This window comes from Filicampus tigris, chromosome 1 (genome assembly GCF_054856515.1).
Source record: "Filicampus tigris isolate MCC_2025a chromosome 1, RoL_Ftig_1.0, whole genome shotgun sequence".
NCBI classification, from domain to species: Eukaryota; Metazoa; Chordata; class Actinopteri; order Syngnathiformes; family Syngnathidae; genus Filicampus; species Filicampus tigris.
This window is the reverse complement of record NC_141217.1, coordinates 26819512-26837091: the sequence shown is the minus strand read 5'-3', so window position 1 is coordinate 26837091 and position 17580 is coordinate 26819512. Positions and strand designations below refer to the sequence as shown.

The following is a 17580-nucleotide window of genomic DNA, read 5'->3' as shown; positions in this document are numbered from 1 at the left end:
AGAGAGGCGGGATGGAGAGGGAAAGAGTTTCAGTATCAAACTCGGTGCTACAGGGAATATCTTGACTTTTCTGTACACTTTTTCATTATGAACTTCTGTTGTCATGATCTTTTGAGTGATGCACAACAGCAGCAATGCTCGAAATACCACTAAACGTCATCCCTCCTGTTTCATTCATTTTGTCATTTATTTTGTCATATGTACTTAGTGGCATTGAACCAATCCTTATTGCTGCCAGGTCATTAGCTTGTCTTTCCGAGGTAATCATTAAACATTTACAAGTAAACTGAGTGTTGTTTGCAGTCTCTATTTGACCCCACGTGACCTAGAAACAACTGCTTATTTGCTCCATCCATTGTACAAAAAGAAAACTTAAAAGAATGATGATCTTACATATAGTCAAACTCATATCAGCAGCCACATACCAACATGATTAGTGTTATGTTGAAATGAACATGGCAGCATCTTTCCGCATGCAGGGTTGCACAGCTGTCTCTGTCCCTGGGGAGAACACTTATATGATTGACTAAACAACATCAGTGCACCCAAGTCAAAAGAAACCACACGCATAAGCGCCAGTACAGCTGTCTGTTGGCATGGAATCACACAAGCGTGTTCAAATTGTAAATTAATATTGTCGGCTCCGTGCAGGAAATCTTTGATACACTCTTGTGTTTTGAACATAATGGGGAGATTCAGATCCGTGTCAACAACCTCTTAAAGGAAAACACTATATTGTATAAAAGATGATATTGAGCCCATTACAATCATTAAAAATGTATCAACTCTCTTTAGAAGTCTGAAGTGTAAAAGAGGTTTCCTCAAATTAGAATCTAATCGTTTCTGCCCTCTGGTGGACATTGAAATTACCTACAGAACATATGGCTCTCGAAAGTGTGGTAAAGTATAATCCCCCACATTCACAATTAAATTGGAAGCTACTTCGATAGAGAGATGGGTAGAAGCGTGGGGATGTTTCATTATGTTCTTCTTGGTACCAAACAGGTAAATTTTCTCTTTGTCACGTGAGGAGAGAGATTTGTACCTAATAGCAGACGTGACACATAAGTTTAAGAGTAAAAAGTCTTTATCATCAAAAATGCAAAAGTAACTACAGAGAGCTGGCCAGTCTGATGGGCGATCCAGAGGCCAGACAAAAACTTATTGGCGGGGCCAATCCAGTGGCCGTCCCAAAGGCCAGACGAGAGGTTCTTGACGGGGCCAGTCCGCGCAGGAGGTGAGGGCGGCCGCAGGACTTGTACTGCCGGAGACGCGTCAGAGAAAGGCAGCAGGGCTTGCGGCATCGGAGCAAAGTAGGAGAGCGGCTGCAGGCCTTGCGCTGCCGTAGAAGAATTGGAGTGCAGCCGCAGGGCTTGCGCCGCTGGAGCAGGGTTGGAGCCTGGTGGTGCCGGGATGGTGCCTGCATTTGCGGAGGCACCGGGAAGGGGGCCTGGCACCACCAAGGCACCGGCTGAAACAAAGTTCAGAGAGTTTGTGTGTTGGGAAACGAAACACTTTTTGCTTGTTAATGTTGCGATGGAGAGTAATTCCTGTACCAAAGCTTTAACGATTCTGGAGTACTTGTGATTAAACATTCATCATTTCGATTTGTATTTACGTCATCTGCTTCAACCAATCCGTCACCTTTCCATAAATGGGAAGAACGAGCTAATATCAGAAATGAGGCTTGCAGTTTGCAAAATAAAATAGCCTACGTCAGTGTCAAACTAAGCTCAATTTGATTCAAGCTATTCTAAACACAACAAAAACGTGGAAAACATCTTTACCCACGATTTTATGTATACATGAATGTCCAACTGAAGTCTTTAAAACAGTTTGAGGAAATTTGCGTCACGTTTTCATTTATATTTTGAAATACTCGGGCGGAAATGTAAGACTCTCAGAGAAACTTGACTAGTCAACATTTTTAGCAACAACGAAGCGAGTGTTCTGTAAACTGCGGCCATTTCTTACGCTGTTGGTTTTAAAAATCGTCTTAGGTGTTTGTTCGACCCGGCATTTATATTTCATAAACGGGATAAAATCGTAACTTTCTTGACTGGTTTGTTTGCCAGTTGAATCTTTTCAGGATGGACCCAACAAGTCGATACCAAGTGGTAAGTACTGAGTGCTATTTGGCCTACGTAACTAGCCACAGCCAACCAACAGGCCCCTGCCACCATGTACTTGTTCTACCATTGAATAGAACGCCTTATATTTTGTTCGTCACGTTGTCTGCTAAGGTTTGATGCTGTTTGAAAGGACGGTTTTGCAAATTCCTTTGCGGGTGTTTATGGCAACCAGTAAGGTGAATACTTCCGCGTACGCTAGGCTAACTTTAGCAAAGTGGTTCTGTAAACAGTACTGTAGTTATTCCTCGTATTATTTTGCCCTTTGTTTTTGTTGTTGTTGTAACCCAGTTCGAGTTGCGCCGGTGTTACGGTTCAACTGGCTTCCAGATTAACTGGCTCCCGATTCCAGATGTGGCCGTTAGGGCAATGTCAAAAAGTCATTTTGTGTTTCCTCTCTGCATTTTCGTCACAAGCTACATGGACATTTTTCAAGTGCATATCTGTTCAAATCCTCAATAAATACGTGATATCAAACGTCTCGTTTACAACTCCCGATTCGTGGCTACAAGTAATTGTAAATGTAGTAAAAATGAAAATAAATAAATGATACAAAAAGTGGAGGGCGGTACTTGAACCCATGCCGCGGTGAGGAATAAAGAAACACATGCCGCTGCCTAACCACTGCCCCACGAGCTGCCACACTTTCGGAGGCACACAATTAATAATTGTAGATCAGAATAAGTACCCCGGCGAGGTGACACAAGTTAATCTAGTGTTTAATGTATACGCCCATGTCAACTGGCTACTGGGAAGCAATTTGACATGGTCGCGATCGTGTTGCTTTTCACCTAAATTAAAGTTCGTAGCTGACACTCCCACGGACACGGATGCGCCTAAATCACTGATGAGTGATGAATACGTGCATGGATGTACAAATAAGTAATATCTATGAGAAGCATCATCATGTTTGAAGCGACGTTGTAATCGGCTCCATGAAAAGGAAGACCAACTTATTCTTAAATAAGCACGGTGGTAAACCATGACCTTGTTCCAGTTAGGGCTGAAAGATTATGGGAAATAGTCAAATTGCGATTTTTTTTAACCCCCTAAAAATTGCTATTGGGTTATGGGTTGCGATTTTTTTTCCTCAAGATTCTTTTCTAAAGTATTTTCCAACAATTCATCTTTATTACAACAAACAATAGCATATATATCATGTATTATAGAACACTGAGATAACGGCAAATGAAGCATTAAGAAAAATGCAGAGCTGGGCACTCCTTCCGACAAATTTTAAAAAATGGCTGGACTAAGCATGGCGGGAAGTGGATTTTAGTCTGGCCCACTAATCGGCTCTCACGCGTGTGACATGCTCGCGAGGCCGAATTTCATCTCAGCCTACTAGGTGAAAGGCTTCTTTTTAGGCTTCTTTCAAAACAACTTGTGTCCAGGAGTATATTCAAGCTGCGCGCAGCACTCAAGTATGGCACATAATGCACTTTCCTACTTCCGGAAATATGCCGTAGCAAAACCGCTGTGTGTAGTTTGCTGGCATGCATTTATTTTGAAGGCCGGGAAGTGTGAAGGAGGGGGAGTGTGGAAAATAAGTTACTTGTTGAATGCTTGCAGACTTGTCGTCTGTCGGACCCAAATAATTATACAATACGACAAAACCAACCCCAGGGCTCGCAATGGAAGTTAGTACATGCAGCTGGGTAAGTAGGTGAGTGGCACGTTTGAAGCGTGTCCACAGCGGGTTTGAATAGTGAGTTAGCCAGCTAATTGTCTTTAAATAAACTTCTTCCGTTAGCATCTCTCCCGCGGGGCATCATGCACGTTTTTTTTTTCTTCTTCTTTACACTGTTTGCTTGTTTTTTTTCACATGGAGTGCTCTTGTTAAATGGCTGCGTTACCGTGGGTTGCGTTAGCTTGGAGCTATAGGCTGCCTCCAGCTACCAATCAGCTCCGATCTCCGTTTGCTTTGGCTGTCGGCGCTGACATCCGAACCGAAACCCTGCAAACTTTGCAAACAACTGGTTTGCGCTTTCTCCTCCGAGGAAAAGCCAAACCAAATCCACACTGTGGATGTGGAGTTTCTTTTCGGGACCAACTCTGCTTCGTGGTGACTTTCCGCTATAGCTCCCCGCTATACAAACAAACAGGGAGGCGGGGAGTGTCACGTATGGTGCACTGTACGTGCTGTGATTGGTTGGTCGGGTATACGTGTCAGCGGCTTTGCTCCGCCATCGAGCTAAACTGTTTAGAATGTGCCATGTAGACGATCAAACGATCTTCCGGCTTTATGAGATCGTGAACACGTTGAATCGCTTAACGATCTAATATCGTCATATCGACCACTCCTACTGGATCGTCGCGGCCGGGAGGGTACCCAGGTCAAGGGTGGAGGGTCACGGCCGGCAAAAAAGGGTCAAGTGCCCAGCTTTGTATGGTACCTCTACTTACGAAAGTCTCTTCATACGAAATGTTCAAGTTATGAAACGCCATAACAGGAAAATATTGCCTCTTGTTACGAAAGAAATCTCAGGATACGAAAGGTAAAAATACAGTATGAGCTGCTACTCACAGCTCCAGAGTTTCGTGAACGCAACATACTCATAGCTGCTCTGCCATTGGCTATTACCTAGCATCTTCCTGGTGTCCCGTTGACTAAGAGGGACTTCTATCGTATATGTCTATGTGTGTAGATAGACAGGTAGATCGATATATATGTGATAGATATGTCTATGCAGCATAGACAGGTAGATCGATATATATGTGATAGATATGTCTATGCAGAGTCCTCATTCGCCCCTCGGGCCATAAGGTGTTACGATGGTTTTACATGAATTAGAAACGAGGAAAAGAAAAAAAGGAGAAAAACGTTTCTTTGTCCATAAAAACAAAGCAAGAGATAATAGAAAAGTATGAAAAAGGGATGCGTTTGGTTGATCTCGCCAAAGAATATGACCGTAATGTATCGACAGTCGCCACGTTATTAAATCAGTTCTTTACAAAACGCCAGGCAAAATCCACGTCTGAGAGAGAACATGAACCAAAGAGGGCAAAAAGCGATAAGGACAGCAATTAAAAGGTAAACGACCATCATTTTTATTCTTTATATATATAATATATATATATATATATATATATATATTATTGGGGCTGTCAATTTAGCGCGTTATTCTCGGCGTTAACCGAATCCCCTTTTGACGCCGTCAATTTTTTTATCGCATGGTTAAGGTTTCAATAGCAACCAGCGGCTGCATTGATCAAGGCTGCTGGTCGCCACGATTTATACATTTATATTTTTAAAAAAGCTATAGAGTAGAGGAGGCGTTACATCTGCTTCAAAATATTGACGATGATCGATGAATTTCTCAGCTGACACATGCACGGCTGAGCCCCCCTGCTCTGCTGCTGATAGTCGTGACGTACGTGTTGGTAGTGTAACCCTTAAAAGTTGTTCTTCCTTATCTTCAGAGGCCGTGGTATTCCTTGCTTCCTTGCTCAAGAGAACCGACACGGCAGGACAGTGTTTTGTTGTGTCTTTATTAGGGATAGACCGATATGCTCTTTTCAGGGCCGATACCGATTATTAGTAGTCAAGGAGGCCGATAACCGATATTTGAAGCCGATATTTATTTGTAGAGAAAAGGGGTAAAATGGTGTCAAATTTATGAAAAATAAAAACTCCCAACACTTGACTTGCCTCTAAGTCCATGTTTATTAAACAACTTTAGTGATGTACAAGATTTTAAAGCTCTTCTAGATCTTAAAAAATAGACAACTTTGTTTTAAGTCTCACAAAAAAGTGCAGGGAGCTCCCGGGCTCAGCTGCATGTCTTATAGTTCAATGAAAGCAAACATCTCCGTACAGTAAATAGTTTTATAAAAATCCACTATAACTGAAATGTTTATCTTTCACACATCTTTGTTTTAAAGTTCAAAAACATAGAAATAAGCATGTTTCCAAGACCAGAGCCCAAGCTGTGTGTGGAGGCGAGTCCGACTGTATCTAGTCAGAACTTCTCTACCTAGCACATCAGCTCAGGCTCTGTCCATAGAGCTGTCTTCTGGGGATAGGACCGCCAAGGCCCCCTCGCCTTTGGCTGGCCGCCAGCTCACTTTGCACCCGACCCCCTTGGCCTCTCCCACAGGTGGTGAGTTAATGGGAAGAGGTAGTAAAAAAATGATTACATTTAAATGTGTTGAAAAATATCCATCCATTATCTGAACCACGTGTCCTCACAAAGGTCGAGGGCGTGCTGGACGCTATCCCATCTGACTTCGGGCAGTAGGCGGGTTACATCCTGAACTGGTTGCCAGCCAATTGCAGGGCACACAGTGATGAGCAACCATTCACACTCACAGTCACACCTAGGGATAATTTAGAGTGTTCCATTAACCTACCATTTATGTTTTTTTTAATTTGTGAGGAAACCGGACTACACGGAGAAAACAGGCACGAGGAGAACGTGCAAACGTGTTGAAAAATGTGTTGAATAAAAATCATACTCAAATAAATCTTGAAAAACAAACACTTCTTTAACATTAACGACCCTGTAAAGACATCTCTGTGTTTTTTTTCTAAATACATTGTTTTAGAACACAAGTGTTGAAAACGCGCAAAGACTGGTTCACAATTTAATAACAGAATTGCTGACATTTATCATCCATCCATCCATTATCCTAACCGCTTATCCTCACTAGGGTTGCGGGCGTGCTGGAGCCAATCCTAGCTGTCTTCAGGCAGTAGGCAGGGTACACCCTGAACTGGTTGCCAGCCAACCGCAAGGCACACAGAGGCAAACAAACATTCACACTCACAGTTACACCTAGGGGCAATTTAGAGTGTCCAATGAACAGACCACGCATGTTTTTGGAATGTGGGAGGAAAGCGGAGTACCTGGAAAAACCCACGCAGGCATGGGGAGAACATGCAAAGTCCACACAGGAAGTCCGGAGCTGGATACAAACCCACGACCTCTGCACCGTAGTCGACCACCGTGCCACCCACATTTATCGTAATTTTTCTGGGCAGGCTGAAACACAGTCAAGCTGGCAAACAAGGAACAGCTTCCTTACTGATGAAAACTTGGCCCATATCTACAACTAAAACGTGTGGTTAGCCATCAAGCTTTGCCTACAATCCGAAAAAAAACCATCTTCCCTGAAGTTTTAATGTTTTGTGTTATTTGGGCTACAATGTCTCTACCATGTACACATGAAATGACACCGGCAAAACAAACGTGATGTCATAGCTAACTACACTCATGTGTGGCTTCTATTCTCTTCAGCTACTTTGGCTAAGAGGTTTCGTGACCCAGCGTCATCCCTTATATATCTATAGATATACTTTATCGAGAGATAGATTTCGCTCGTGTATGCGCTGTGGTGGTGTTGCGTGAATTGCCTACTCTATATATGCTGCATACTTACATCCTGCACACATTCCAGATTTACACGTTCAAGAAATAACACAAATTCACAGATTTTTCTTTTCTTTGTCAATATGGCTGTGAAATGGGTATTAAGTGTAAAAACAAAAAAAAAAGACTTGAATTAACATGAAGAAACCTGTATTAACCCTGTATGAGTTGGCCTAAAAATATTGCGGATATGGAATGCAGGATAAACATAGCACCTGAATAATATTAAAAAAATTGACCGTGATGATTTTTCTGAAAAAAAAAAAATGCACAAAATGAGTTCTTGCACTTAACTCATTCAGTACCAGACATTTTCAAACCCTCTTTTACACTAATGTTGGAAAAGATATAAATAAATTTGTATGATGAAAGATATATGTTAAGATACCATGATGTACATAGGTTCAATAAAAACAGACATGCATGCATTTTGTCTCAATTTAAAACAGAAAGGTTGTAAAACATCTGGTTAGGAAGTGTGTGGCCCCCCCAAAAGCACTAAGTAAAAATATTGTTCTCCATCATTTAACTTGCCCATAACTGATGTAAAACTATAAACTAGTTAAAGTGTAATCACATAGAAAGGCATACCCGCTGTAGTTCATGTATGTTTATGTGTCTTTAAAGGGCGTGGCATAGTGAGTGATGTCAGAAGCTGTAGTTGGGTTGGGCGTTTACCGCGCTCTTAGATCAGTTTGCGTCTGCTCCATATGAGTGTTTTATGGTATTTGTGGTTTGACTCTTTGTCCCATTTGGTAAAACACTGAAAGTGCATCCTACACTATGGCTCACTTTTTAGTTTTTTTAAACTTTACTGAACTGAACTTCTTTGGCATGAAACACAAAGCAAAAATAATAGTAATAACAATCAAGCGAGTGACAGCTCATAACCTGAAAAAAATTGTGGTTTGGAGTACTTGGAAATAAAGGTGCCAATTAGAGGTGGGCGATATATATCGTCATCGATATCATCGTCAATCTTGCTTTGTGTAGTTTTACATTATCGAGTATTAATACTGCCTCGAAAAGCATAACGAGTCGACGGCCACAAATTATGAGGAAATGCTGAAACCCTCATTCGGCAAATCACGTTGCATTGACGGCAAAGGAGCAGGAAGTGATAATCGTTCGGCGAATCAGCGGGCAGGACCCAGTCACGTGACTGTGTTCTCAATGTAGCCGCTCTGTTTCAAGTATGGAGGAGTATCCAGCGGGCAATAATGGCAAGGTGCAAGTCCACGTCGTCCGTAGTCTGTAAATGGTTTGAGCTTGACAAAACTGACATCGGTAGGAATAACGTTCTTAGATGTGCCAAAACGGTCACCGGGAAGAGCAATTCTGTTCCACCACGGGCCGTATGGATTACGAGGAAAACCTGGCGACCGCGCAAGCGTGCTAAACAAAAGCTTAGTAAACACACACATTCAGAAAACAGTCACCGCGTTGAGCCAACAAACACAAACGCGTTCACGCACACACACACCCAATACTTTAGCGAGCAAGTCAAACGTGACAGCCTGGATGTTCGGTTAACATTCATCTTAGACGCTTTTAGTCCGCATCATTCATAACTAGCCTGTATTCCTGAGGCATGTTGCGCAAACTACAGCGGCTTATGAGTATGACGCCAGGATACACCCAAACACGAAGTCACAAAGTACACGTATCACAGTGATGAATGAGTTGGAAAATGCACTTTTCGGTAAGTTGCAGCTTTGTTATTCAACTTTATTCTGAATACGGTGGCCAATGTATGAGAATAGGTGTTGTCATTTTTTTTCTTGAGCTGGATGACACTTCTGTCACACAAATCACATCTCAAATACATTTATTTCCCATTCTGATTGCTGTAGTTAACACCCTTTTCTCATTCTGATTGTTCTAGTAGTTGGCAGTGGTACACCAATACTTACTACAGCTCAAAATGTCATATCATTATGGAATAACAGCAGAGACATTTAAATGACATAATCTTCCCAAATATCCTCAAAAATCAGTGTAAGTCTATACATATTTTTTTGTACTTTGTTACATATTGTCGTAGAATATCATTGTTTTGCAGAAGCTGTATTAGCAATTTAAAAGAGATGATCACAAACGCTGTCCATCCACAGTTAGTCTGTGAAGCAAGTGCATATTTAAAATATTTTTAGTAGAATATCGTCAAATTATCGTTGAGTTTTTTGGAAAAATATCAAGTTTTTTTTTGTTTTTTTCTTGCCCATATTGCCCACCCCTAGTGCCAATGTATATACAGTAAATGTGCGGCAGGGATTCTTTTGTTTGAGTTTCCCTAACCATCAGAAATAAGTAATCACATTTGTTGTCTTCTGGTCGGACACCATTGTCAGTTGTACTGTACATGAGTGAAATACCATACAGTGGAATTACTGAGAGCTTCTTGTAACAAATATAATGGTTTCTCCCTTTGGCTCCTTCCGGTGTAAGTTTGTGCCAGACTCAAGGACACGCCTTGTGGGTAGGATGGTGTTCTCAGGGTGTTGAATTGTCCTCTCTTTCAGCTGCATAATGAGGATGACTCCTCTGAGGTCTCGAGCAGTGAGCAGCAGGCCAGTGCCACACCCCAGGCTGGAACGTCGCAAGACCAAAGCCAGGCACAGAGCCGCGTGCTACCTGCACCTCCACCAGCAGAGGCTGGAGGGGCAGATGCTCCTCCGCCCCCTTACGCCTCTATTGACCAGGGTGCAACTGCAGCGGTGCAAGGTTTGTTACAGCCACAAGTCCATCAACAAACTCAGGAAAATGTGTGTTCCTGGTAATATAAATTCCTGGTCATGAAATGTTCCGATGGCCCAGGTGGTTTGCATTTAGTGTTTAGCTCACCTAGCTCAAGAGTAATACGATGGTTTCGGTTGCGCTGGATGTATTTGTTCCTGAAAATACTCAGAAGAGCCTGTGCCTCTTTGTCCATCTATCCATTTGCTTTTGCTCCATTCTTTAAATATTGTGACTAGTAAGAACAGCTGGTAAATACAGCACACTGGAGGTTAGCAGTTAGCTAATGTCAAGTTCAACCACTCAATCGGCGTTTGTCAAAGCAGCTCGCCCCCCCTCAAATTTTCCAGCTGGGCCCAGAAAGACCGTAGTGGCTAGGAGGTACTTATCAATCCCCCAGGAAATCTCTGTAACTAGGTCAATCGTTTTAGTGGAGACAAAGGGCCAACTGAACTTACCACTGTAAATTGGAATGTTCTTCAAAATGTTCCTGCAGTGGAGCTGGGGCTTCTGTAACCACATTGGTTGTTTTGTTGTTGAAATCACTTTAGAGTGATAGCTGGTTTCCGTGATAGTGTCACCTCACCACAATATGCCCTGTGTAAATTAATCTCTCCTCTCAACTCATTTATGACAGAGACTAGTTTCCAAAGTGACTTCCCAGTGCCGCCTCCTTATAGCGTGGCCACTTCGTTGCCCACATACGATGAAGCGGAAAAAGCAAAAGCCGCCGCCTTGGCTGCTTCCACTGTGGAGGTGATTTCACGGGTGCGAATCCATTTTAGTGCTTGTTTTCTTTCCACAAATGTTTCTTTGTATTTGCTACTGTGTTTTTCTCATAATTATCTGTGCATGATTCACCATCAGGAGGATGAATTTCTACCCAGGGATGATTTCAGCGATGCTGACCAACTGCGAGTTGGGAATGATGGAATCTTCATGCTGGCCTTTTTTAGTAAGTAAAAGACGTAAGCTGTCTGTTAACTTAATCATTCAAATAACAAATTATAATTACCCCAGTCACCCTTTTTATAATATCGTACACAAAGAAGTCAAGATTGAATTCACTTTCATTCACAAGGTGTCCCTGAATACACTTAATGTGGGTGACTGCTCATGTAACCGTGAATAGCGGCTTCACTGAACTGCAAGCCAGCATTAATGACATGACATGACTAAATGGGTCAAAAAAATAACACCGAAACAAACGAAAACAAAGAAACTGACTTGAGGAATGAAATACCTGTAACACAGTTTCATCTGCACAACACAAATAACTGCGTTCACTGCAAAAAAAAAAAAGCTTGTTTCTGTCATTTTAAATGCGCCATAGTCTGTTGTTATCACACTTGTCAAAAGCTGTTACGAGCACATTACATGGTAAAATACAAAACTTCAACAGGATATGATCACCTATTTATCAACAATTACATACCATCAAAGAAATGTGACTCATGACCGTGCATGCGTAGCGGATGGCGAAACCAGGTTCGCAAAACTGCTGGATTTTTGCCAGATTGTGCCAGCTGCCAAAATTCATGGGGTACAAGCCTTTTGGCCTGACCCTCCCCCTAACAACAATTTCTACGTGCGACACAATTTAAAAAACTAAAAGATACGTGCACTTGCACTCCAACACATTAAAGCGCTTTTCAGAAATTTGAAGTGAACGTGCTAGGGCAAACTAATTTTTTTAGTTGCTTCAATACACGTATTTTTGGCACGCCTTTCCACCCGTTGAGTGTGAAAATACAAAACCAAGTAAATATTTTATTAATTACCTTTTTCTAAAAATGTGTGAGCTGCTCTGAATTTTCAAAGTTCCTGCAAGAACCTTGAAGTCTTAGAAGGTATTGAATTAATTCATCTAAAAACAAGTCCTTACTTGCCAAATGTTCAAAACGCTTAAAAAAATGCTATCACATGGTAAGTGGGATTTTATGAAAGTAAATGGCAGAGCTGGGTATTCCGCCTATGACGCACGCCCATTTTGTAGGCGATAAGCGTGAAACTTAAAAAAAAAATAGTCGGGCTAAGCATAGTCCGAAGCCCATTTTTTCCATATGTAATTGTCTATTTTCATGGTGGATTATCTCTTATTCCACAAACGCAATATTTATCAGAGTGCCTTGTTTTAACTAGTGGGCTTGCATAGAACATATTCTTGAAAAAAAATATGTTTGGGTTGACTTCCACTTTAAGTCCTTATTTCTGAAAAGAGCATTTTCACCAGTTTAGATGGTTTTACTTGTACAACAGTATTAGTGGCGATAAAAGCTTGTCTAAGATCAATTGTTCAGGTTTTTGCTCAACCCACCTTCCTTTTGTTTTGCCTCCCTTTAGTGGCCTTCCTGTTCAACTGGATTGGCTTCTGTTTGTCCTTCTGTTTGACCAACACCATTGCAGGGCGCTATGGCGCCATCTGTGGCTTTGGCCTCTCCCTCATCAAGTGGATTCTCATTGTCAGGGTATGTGATGATGTTACGCCCCTCTAACTTGATGTGGTCTACCTACTGTAAATATCATGCTGTTTTCTTCTCCAGTTCTCTGACTACTTCACTGGCTATTTTAATGGTCAGTACTGGCTGTGGTGGATCTTCCTGTTGCTTGGTAAGTTCTGACAATTCAACGTGGTTATTTTTGGTGTTTACTCCATCTTTGTTTTAGGGCTGGGCAATATGACTGAAAAGTACACTCAACAAAAATGTAAACGCAACACTTTTGATTTTGGTCCCATTTTTTTAGATGAACTCAAAGATCTAAAACTTTTTCACCAAACACAATGTTACAATTTCCCAAATATTGTTCACAAAACCAGTCTAAATCTGTGATGGCACTTCTCCTTTGCTGAGATAGTCCATACCACCTCACTGGTGTGCCATATCAAGATGCTGATTATACACCATGATTAGTGCACAGGTGTGCCTTAGACTGCTCACAAGGGTGCAAAATATGAGTTTAGGTTATTTTACTTTAACATAATACTTAACCATTAATAAGAGGTCAACCTAACTATGAAAGAGTGAAATAAACTGGTGAATATAAAGATTAAATAAACTCTGTTTTAAACATAATGTGCTTAGTAAGGCTGGGCGTTATGTCTGGAAAAACTCACAATCTAAGCATTTCATATCAGTCAACTTTGATCATTCAATAATTTAAATTTTGTTTTAAACCCATTTGGAAAAAAAAAAAAAAGTTAACTGTTTTTGTGCACATCGTTATGTAGCATAATGTACAGTTTCTCCTCCACCATTGCATTGTACCAGTAAATGCTTATTTGCATTAGGTGCTACCCCAAAGCAGTATTGTTGATACATACACATTAACATTAGCCTTCATTCAATGTTCGTACAATGTAAGTGAACTAATACGCTCTTGGAGTGCATACATAATCGTTGACCAACCGTCTTAGGACTACTTTATCTCTTTAGCCCATTGGTCGTCCCCAACCACCGGGCCACAGATGAAAGAGGAAAAAAAAAAACCTTCATTACTTCCGGTTTGTGTATTATCCGAAGCTGAAAAATATTTTATTTTGAAAAGTGACTGGATTCTCTCCGTTACATCATCTATGACTGACTCTTAACACGTCAAGTTGTCTTGTGTAACGCTAATATTAAATGCACAAGCTAGCAAATTAGTAAAATAAACAGACATGCAAAAATCCCGCTCCCCCTCCGCTCCCCAACACTCCCGAACGGTGAGTAGTTACAGGCTCGCAAAGGGTATAGACTTGTATGAACCGGTCCGTGGCAGAAAAAAAGGTTGGGGACCAGTTTTCGCGGTCCCATTTTTGCCATAGTCTATTCATATTTTACTTGCTTGATTTTAACTTGACTGCGATACCGAGCATTCGATATGGCAAACTAGCGCTAGCATACGTCAAATACAGTGAACTCTACTTATACCATGTCTCCATACAGAGGTGTTTAAGCGGTTATCTTGCATAATATTTTATTGTAAAAGTTGTACTGAGTCGACTGGTCATTTATTTTAACGAAGTTACACCGCTCGCTCACTCGACGCGAGTATGACGTCAGGCCCGCACGCATACTCCGTTGGGTTAGCTGCTGCTTCTTTGCTGGCTTAAATGCTGATTCTTCGTTGGTGTGGCGGCTTCTTAGTTGGTTTAACTTCTTCGCGTTTAGAGGCATTGCCTACATCACACACCATGCCGCGATCGGTTTTGTTTTCATATTTTTTTTTTCTATCAAACATTTTATCGAAGGCATTTTCTATTGATATCGATTGCGGGTCAATCACGATACATATTTATGTTGAATTATCGGTCAAGCCCTACCAGTACCCCTCCCACCCACCCTTATTTGAAAGGTCTGCTGGCACCCTGATAGCTTTCTTCTTTTGCAGGTCTCTTGCTGTTCTTCAGAGGTTTTGTCAATTATCTGAAGGTCCGCAACATGACAGAGAACATGGCCTCCTCACACAGAACGCGTCTCTTCTTCCTATATTAGCAAGGTAAAAGAAAATCTGATTAGTCTACCACAATGATGGGTAACTTAAATAATGGAGGGGGCCACACCTTTTCATTACTACTAAGGAGTCACATAGGACCACACACTTTCTAACCAGATGAATGACAAAAATGTCATTTTAAGCATGGACAAAATATATGTTTTTTTATCTAACCATGTCCATCACAGGATCTTAACTCATTCACTGCCAGACATTTTCAGACAGTCTTTTACCCAAACGTTTGAAAAATATATACATATGTTCCTGGGATTGAATGGCTGGACTGTGAAATGACAAAATTGTCTTTGGCAGTGAATTAATAGATGGTATTTGTCCTAGTACATTTCTCAATGCATGCATTAAAGATCCAGCCTTACAACAACAAAGGATTTGAACAATCAATTTAAATATGTGTGATCGCCTTGGAACTACAACGACATTAATGTAAAATAAATAAATAAATAAGAAATGATTCCTTTTGGAATTAAGAAACATTTGAACCCTTTTCCACTTAGATTTGCACACCCGTACAAACAACAGCTAGGCATGTTGATAGTTTTTGGAGCTACTCAAAAACTATAACGCCACACAACAAAACCTAGACCTTCCCAGCAAAGCAACATATGTCGACCGTTCTTTTGCACCAGTTATGCATACACAGCTTTTGATGGCGTACAATGGGAAGGGCTATTCACTGGGATATCAAGCTTGCTTACAAATTGCAAAAATCCGCACATAATTGATACCCATTGAAATGCATTGGATTTTTTGTTTTTTTTTAAGATAGAAAATACCCGCCGTAAAAAAAAAATGTTGCTGTGAGCCCTGATTAATTTTTGTGATTCTCTGCAGGGTTCTGCCCCCATCGCCATTCCGTTCCATTGAAATATCCTACAACCACCACCCACCCCCGCCCTCGAATGACCTGCCAGGCCATCGCTGCAGTGAAGAGGAAGAAGGGCAGCAAAGTAAATGTAGGGAGAAAGGTATAGTTGAATGCATAGCAAATAGATTTAGGTTTCTCCACATAGTTGCAGCCGTCAGCCAACGAACTATTCTGATCAAGTCTTACTCCATCCAGGATGTAACGTCACCTCCAGTGGGACTGCCTACATCCTTATTAGTCACTTTCACTTTGATCAATTTTAGGCAGTTCATTAATGTGCATGTAGGACCCGGTTACATATCCCGTGGTGGCTCACCATGCAGGGCTGAACATGAATGAGATTTTTAGCAGCAGCCAGTTGAATTACAATCTAATCTGTTTGATATTAGAACAAAATAACTTTTTAGCATGTCTGAGCCAAATGGTCAACAGGATGAATTTCAGGATTTGATTCCTGCCCTATGCAGCACCGGTCAGACAATTATACTGGAGGAGGGCTACTCTCACTGCTGTCGTTTCTGATACTAACGAAAAGAAAAATATCTGACCATCAGCTGTGGTCATGGGTGTTCTCACGGATGATCCTCGTGCAGTAAAAAAAACTAACAAAAAGCTCCTGAGTCATTTTGTGCTCCAGGAGGACAAATTAGACATGAAAGCAAGCAAGTTTTACAAGTCCTATGCAATAGAGTTACTTTTAAGTTATCTATAGTAATAGTTGCAAAAGTTGCTCTAGTTGCTCCGTGATTGCAAAAGGTTGGCAATACAATTGAAAAATGTGACTTGGCCATGCATTTAACACGGATATTTCTCTGTGGTTTTATAACGAAAAATGTCCGTCCTTTCTTTTCATGGAAGTGTTTTGTGGCAATGGGAACACCCCAAATGACATGAATACTTAATATTTTGCTAGTTTGTACTAAAAAACAAAAACAAAAAAAAGCAGAGATGCCATTGTTCAGTGTATTCAGAGCAAGTGATGAGAGCTGAGCCTGACTGGACAAAGTAAACATCAACCTGAAAATGAAATGTAAATATCAGCTTAATACCAATTCATATTTGCACTTTGAATTTCTGTACAGTATAATTTGAGTCTGCTTAACTTGATGTGGTGGTGGAGCAGTTTAAAAATTAAAACTGCTTTCCATGTTTTGCAACTTGAATTCTTAATCATGTGAAATACTGCTGTTTTTTTCAGTTTCTTTTGCACTTTTTACTTTTCTCAATGATTTTATTTTTTCTTTTATCATTTGGACTGTGACTGTTTAAGTATTGCCAAACTCTTAATCGCCCCCCCCCCCCCTCAGCCTTTTTCAGCGATATCCACATTTACTGCATGATTTACGTGCTTGAATGATTAGCAGGAATATCAGGAGTCCACAGTTTATTTACAAAGCCATGAAACCAATACAAAATACAAATGAAATAAAATGGCAGTCATTTTATTGTTGCATTATCAAGGGTAACTTGTCATTTATTGTAACTGGAATTAATTGATGTATTGGAAAATGCCAATAAAGTTTGAAAACTTACTAAGACTGTTTAGTTCTCTGCTATTTTGAGTGTTGATCTTTGGTTGTTCAGGACATTACAAATTGTTGTAATGCCTTCGCCCAATGTTTGTGAAACAGCTCTGATCAATTTTCCCTCTTCTCTCAGATTTGGGTGGTTTGTATTTCTCCCATAGACAGCTTTCTGGTCTTCATGTTTGCTTAAAGGCCTAGATAGAACGAACCGACGTCAGAGGTAATGAAGCGTCGTGGTATCTGAATGCGCCGTCTGATTGGTGTAGCGGCCACCGCCGTCGTGTCGTGACCCGTCAGTGAGCGCCTGGGGGGGCATTTACGCATGTTGAATCGGTGTCGCCAGTCATGACATTTGGTCACTGATTGGCTGTTGGCTAGCAAATCAGCGCTCGGAACACCAACGGGAAGTGACAAATGCTGATGAACAGTGAGCACGCCTTCGCTGCCTCAATCTT

The 17580-nt window shown here is 41.1% G+C and overlaps 1 protein-coding gene across 2 annotated transcripts; it reads left to right on the top strand.

Annotated features, from left to right (window-relative positions):
• The first annotated feature begins 1878 nt into the window (after positions 1-1878).
• On the top strand, positions 1879-17131 carry ndfip2 (Nedd4 family interacting protein 2). 2 transcript variants are annotated; one of them, XM_086029208.1, is made up of 8 exons: positions 1879-2117; positions 10024-10225; positions 10875-10993; positions 11105-11192; positions 12581-12705; positions 12781-12847; positions 14609-14716; positions 15566-17131. In XM_086029208.1, exons 1-7 carry the CDS (start codon positions 2091-2093, stop codon positions 14710-14712), a joined length of 732 nt encoding a protein of 243 aa, XP_085885334.1. In that variant the 5' UTR covers positions 1879-2090; the 3' UTR covers positions 14713-14716; positions 15566-17131. The 2 variants fall into 2 exon arrangements, with proteins under 2 accessions (XP_085885334.1, XP_085885325.1); XM_086029199.1 differs by having other exon boundaries at positions 1882-2117; positions 10875-11005.
• Positions 17132-17580: the final 449 nt, after the last annotated feature.

Coding starts and splice junctions, on each gene's coding strand:
- ndfip2 (XM_086029199.1), top strand. CDS start 2,091: ATGGACCCAACAAGTCGATACCAAGTG. Junction 12,706..12,780: donor AGTGGATTCTCATTGTCAGG/GTATGTGATGAT, acceptor TTTCTTCTCCAG/TTCTCTGACTACTTCACTGG. Junction 12,848..14,608: donor GTGGATCTTCCTGTTGCTTG/GTAAGTTCTGAC, acceptor CTTCTTTTGCAG/GTCTCTTGCTGTTCTTCAGA.